This window comes from Oncorhynchus clarkii, chromosome 30 (genome assembly GCF_045791955.1).
Source record: "Oncorhynchus clarkii lewisi isolate Uvic-CL-2024 chromosome 30, UVic_Ocla_1.0, whole genome shotgun sequence".
Classification (NCBI taxonomy): domain Eukaryota; kingdom Metazoa; phylum Chordata; class Actinopteri; order Salmoniformes; family Salmonidae; genus Oncorhynchus; species Oncorhynchus clarkii.
This window is the reverse complement of record NC_092176.1, coordinates 33,241,111-33,246,219: the sequence shown is the minus strand read 5'-3', so window position 1 is coordinate 33,246,219 and position 5,109 is coordinate 33,241,111. Positions and strand designations below refer to the sequence as shown.

At 46.9% G+C, this 5,109-nt stretch overlaps 1 protein-coding gene across 1 annotated transcript; it reads right to left on the bottom strand.

Annotated features, from left to right (window-relative positions):
* Positions 1-3,510: 3,510 nt before the first annotated feature.
* LOC139389760 (5-hydroxytryptamine receptor 1A-alpha-like) lies at positions 3,511-4,791 on the bottom strand. Its single transcript, XM_071136695.1, has one exon. It carries the CDS (start codon positions 4,789-4,791, stop codon positions 3,511-3,513), a length of 1,281 nt encoding a protein of 426 aa, XP_070992796.1.
* Between the last annotated feature and the right edge of the window lie 318 nt (positions 4,792-5,109).

The window sequence follows — 5,109 nt, the reverse complement described above, 5'->3', positions numbered from 1 at the left end:
CCTGTATATAGCCTCCACATTGACTCTGGTCCGGCACCCACTGTATATAGCCTCCACATTGACTCTGTACCGGCACCCCCCTGTATATAGCCTCCACATTGACTCTGGTCCGGCACCCACTGTATATAGCCTCCACATTGACTCTGGTCCGGCACCCCCCTGTATATAGCCTCCACATTGACTCTGGTCCGGCACCCACTGTATATAGCCTCCACATTGACTCTGTACTGGCACCCCCCTGTATATAGCCTCCACATTGACTCTGGTCCGGTACCCCCCTGTATATAGCCTCCACATTGACTCTGTACCGGTACCCCCTGTATATAGCCTCCACATTGACTCTGGTCCGGCACCCCCTGTATATAGCCTCCACATTGACTCTGGTCCGGCACCCCCCTGTACATAGCCTCCACATTGACTCTGTACCGGCACCCCCCTGTATATAGCCTCCACATTGACTCTGGTCCGGCACCCCCCTGTATATAGCCTCCACATTGACTCTGGTCCAGCACCCCCCTGTATATAGCCTTCACATTGACTCTGGTCCGGCACCCCCCTGTATATAGCCTCCACATTGATTCTGTACTGGCACCCCCCTGTATATAGCCTCCACATTGACTCTGGTCCGGCACCCCCCTGTATATAGCCTCCACATTGACTCGGGTCCGGCACCCCCCTGTCTATAGCCTCCACATTGACTGTGGTCCGGCACCCCCTGTATATAGCCTCCACATTGACTCTGTACCGGCACCCCCCTGTATATAGCCTCCACATTGACTCTGTACCGGCACCACCCTGTATATAGCCTCCACATTGACTCTGGTCCGGCACCCCCTGTATATAGCCTCCACATTGACTCTGTACCGGCACCCCCCTGTATATAGCCTCCACATTGACTCTGTACCGGTACCCCCTGTATATAGCCTCCACATTGACTCTGGTCCGGCACCCCCTGTATATAGCCTCCACATTGACTCTGGTCCGGCACCCCCTGTATATAGCCTCCACATTGACTCTGGTCCGGCACCCCCTGTATATAGCCTCCACATTGACTCTGGTCCGGCACCCCCCTGTATATAGCCTCCACATTGACTCTGTACCGGCACCCCCCTGTATATAGCCTCCACATTGACTCTGTACCGGCACCCCCCTGTATATAGCCTCCACATTGACTCTGTACCGGCACCCCCCTGTATATAGCCTCCACATTGACTCTGTACCGGCACCCCCCTGTACATAGCCTCCACATTGACTCTGTACCGGCACCCCCCTGTATATAGCCTCCACATTGACTCTGGTCCGGCACCCCCTGTATATAGCCTCCACATTGACTCTGTACCGGCACCCCCCTGTATATAGCCTCCACATTGACTCTGGTCCGGCACCCCCTGTATATAGCCTCCACATTGACTCTGTACCGGCACCCCCCTGTATATAGCCTCCACATTGACTCTGGTCCGGCACCCCCCTGTACGGCACCCCCACGGCATGATCACTGCTTCTAGACCAGACAGCTGTGATGCCTGCTGGGAGTCAGTGCTGGTTCTGTAAGATCATGTGTAACCTATCCCACTGTTTCTCTTTTTCTCTCTTTCTCTGTTGTATTCTATTCAGTTGCCATAGAGTTGGCGATTTGAAAGCAATGCATTTCTGGATAACTTTAGGAACTGTTTCATATTTATATGAAAGGTTCTGATTTACATAATGCATTTACATGTATGGCTAGAATCTATGCAACGCATTTCTGTATGTGGTTAGAATCCATGTAATACATTTCTGTATGTGGTTAGAATCTTTATTGGAATGCATTTCAAAGGTGCCTCGAGCTTTTGTTTCCATTTACAGCTGCCTCTGAACCAAAGCCTCTGCCTTCTTCTGTAACCACTATGTGTGTGTGTGTGTGTGTGTGTGTGTGTGTGTGTGTGTGTGTGTGTGTGTGTGTGTGTGTGTGTGTGTGTGTGTGTGTGTGTGTGTGTGACAGATCCAGTCCTTGATAGCATATCTTAACTGTTTCCATTTTTGAAAATTGCATATCTCATTTTGCCTTAGATAGAGTTGATAGAAGTTGGAACTGTTTAACTCAATACCTCTTTACTGTGCAGATCAATACATAGCTCTCTCACCCACTAACATAAATATCTCACACCTCCCAAATCCACTTCATATTCAGTCTATTCTTCAATATATACTATACTGTCTGTGTCCGTATTTGATCTATGATTCACTCAACATTGCATAAAGAGTTTGCCTCTCCGTTCGTGAAATTTAATAATTCCAGAATAATAGATTATACTCAGATAATTTAATCTCAAAATATGAAATTTCATCCAAAATGCTATATATCCATTTTCAGAAAAGTTTGTAAATGAGATTTTATTGTTGAAATAAAATATGAAAGAAATAGGTGTATTTTTTCATTATCTAATCATGGCATGGGGTTGTTCAATGACATACATGTATTTGTTTATCTTTTTTCACTTGGTGGTTTCACTTCAAAGAGACAAATAATCATGCTTTTTTTTAAATGCTATATATCCGCCTCACTCTCAGAAATAAGTAGTACTGCTAGGTTGTACACAGTCAAATGTCACAAATAACTACATTTTTAATAAAGGACTGTACAAATGATACATTTGTGATATCAATGTTTAAAAAATGTTCAAAAAATAATTCAATAGAGTAATATGTTATCTGTATGTAAAACATTTACATTTTACATTTTTGTCATTTAGCAGATGCTCTTATCCAGAGTGACTTACAGTAAGTACCTTCATCTTTAAGATAACTAGGTGAGACAACCACATATCACAATCAAATGTACAGGATATGAACATTCCATTCCAGCTAAACAATGGATGGATATATAGCGTTTTGCAAAAAAAACACATTTAAAATCCAATAATCCAGAGAACAGTCATATTTTACACACACATGATGGTGCCAGTACGCAATCCTTTTTTTAATGAAAAAACCCCACAAATGTGGGAAAATATATGAATATAGCGTTTTGGAAATAAACTCTTCACATGTATTTTCTTCCTTTTCTTTCTTTTTACGAATGTCATTGAACGCTTTCCTATTTTTGTGCGCAAAGAGTAGACGTTACAATCACACGTTGTAGTTTTTCGATCGTTTTCTTATTGTTTCAGTGCTACAAAGCTTGGTGTGATCTAGGACAGAAACCCTCGCGTCGTAGTCGCAACGCGGCGCGCGTGTCTCGTGGATGGCAATGCATGAATTCAGAACATTGTATTTGAATGACACATCTTGCATGGGAATACGATGCCTCGCAGATATTTACAATATCGAATATGCTAGACAGGAGCAGCTCACACAGCATATGCAAATATACTTCCTGTCTCTCTCCACGTCTCACTGTATATGTGCCGTAGGCTATTCTGTTTCTAATTCACACCGTAGGCTAGAGACTGTCCCTGAAAATAACATGTTTATTTTTTCTGTTTCATTAACTCATTGGAAGTTAACGCTAACACTTTACGACGAAATGTCTCACGGTCTGTGGAATTTGCATCTTATGATCTTAGTGAAAGCACTTTGGAAGTCTTTGTTAAAGTAGGCATAAATGATGGGGTTGAGGAGAGAGTTCGAATAGCCCAGCCAGTTGATGACGGCGCCCAGCCACTCTGGCATGTAACAACTCTCCGCACAGAAAGGCAAGACCAGCGCCACGATGAAAAAGGGCAGCCAGCAGAAAATAAAAGTGCCCATGATGATACCGAGCGTCTTTACCGTTTTCCTCTCCCTGGACAGAGCTATTTTCCTCTTAGCCTCCGTGTTCTTTTCGTTCCTGTTCTCAAACCCTTGTGAGGACTGTGGAGTGTTGGGGAGAGGAAGGTGGTTCTTAGAATTGTTGGTCACTTCTATGATCTCCAACGACTCGCCGTCCTCCCTGTGCTTCACCGAGCCGTTTACGCACGGGGAGTTGAATGTAGGTTCCACACTGCGCTTCCAATTCTTGCCCCCCGCCTCTCCATTGATCTTCTTGTGGAAAATAGCCGGCGACACGGCCAAGCACTTGTCCGACACTTTTACCTTTTCCGATTTCTTCACAGTTTTCCAAACCTGGAACCTGGCTGCCTTGAATATCCGCCCGTAGAGGACCAGCATGAGGATAAGTGGGATGTAAAATGCTCCGAACGTGGAGTAGATGGTATAACCCGGGTCCTGACTGATGGTGCAGGCGTCCGGGTTCGCCCTGTCCTCGGCTTTCCTCCAGCCTAACATTGGAGGGATGGAGATTGAGAACCCAATCAGCCAAGTCACGCTGATTAACATCACGGCTCGCCTGGGTGTCCTTTTGTTCACATAGTCTATGGGGTCCGTGATAGCCCAGTACCTGTCCAGGGCAATTGCGCACAGATGCAGAATGGACGACGTGCAGCACAACACGTCCAGGGAGATGAATATATCACATATCTCCTGTCCCAGAGTCCATTTGTTCAGGACTTGGTAGAGGGCTGCCATGGGTAGTACCAGAACTGATACCATGAGGTCTGTAACGGCTAGCGAGCCGATCAGATAGTTGGCCACATTCTGGAGCGACCTCTCCAGCGCAATGGCGGCGACGACGCACGCGTTGCCGAATATGGAACAGAGGATGAGCGCGCCGAGCAGCAGAGAGGTGACCACCTGGTAACTCAGCTCCACCTCAGGCACACTTCTAGACCCCGTTGCATTCTCATTGTCTCCCCACTTTGGAATGACATCCACGACGTCGGGGAAGTCTGTGGTCGAATTGCTGTTGTCACTGACGTTGTTTATAAAATCCATAGTGCGTCAGGGGCATGGGACACCCGATAGGCGCGTCCGGTAGGACTGGACAAGGTAACCAAATGGGGAACCTGGAGGCTCAGTCAGTCCCTCGTGCTGGCGCCGGTGTAAGTTCTACCGGGGTCCATCGGAGTTCCTGTGCCTGTTCCCTCGTTCCGAGGACGCATGACGCGTACTGGTACCAGTGTGTGTGCGCGTATGTGTTTGTTGACGGTCGGGGCGCTCACTGGTCCTGCAAATGATCTGCGCCTGGTGACGACGTGAATTCATTTATAAGCTACCAGCAGCAGTAGGTATACGTCAGACGGCCATTGCATG

Excerpts from the sequence above, each read along its gene's own strand:
- LOC139389760 (XM_071136695.1), bottom strand. The coding sequence starts at position 4,791 with ATGGATTTTATAAACAACGTCAGTGACAACAGCAATTCGACCACAGAC.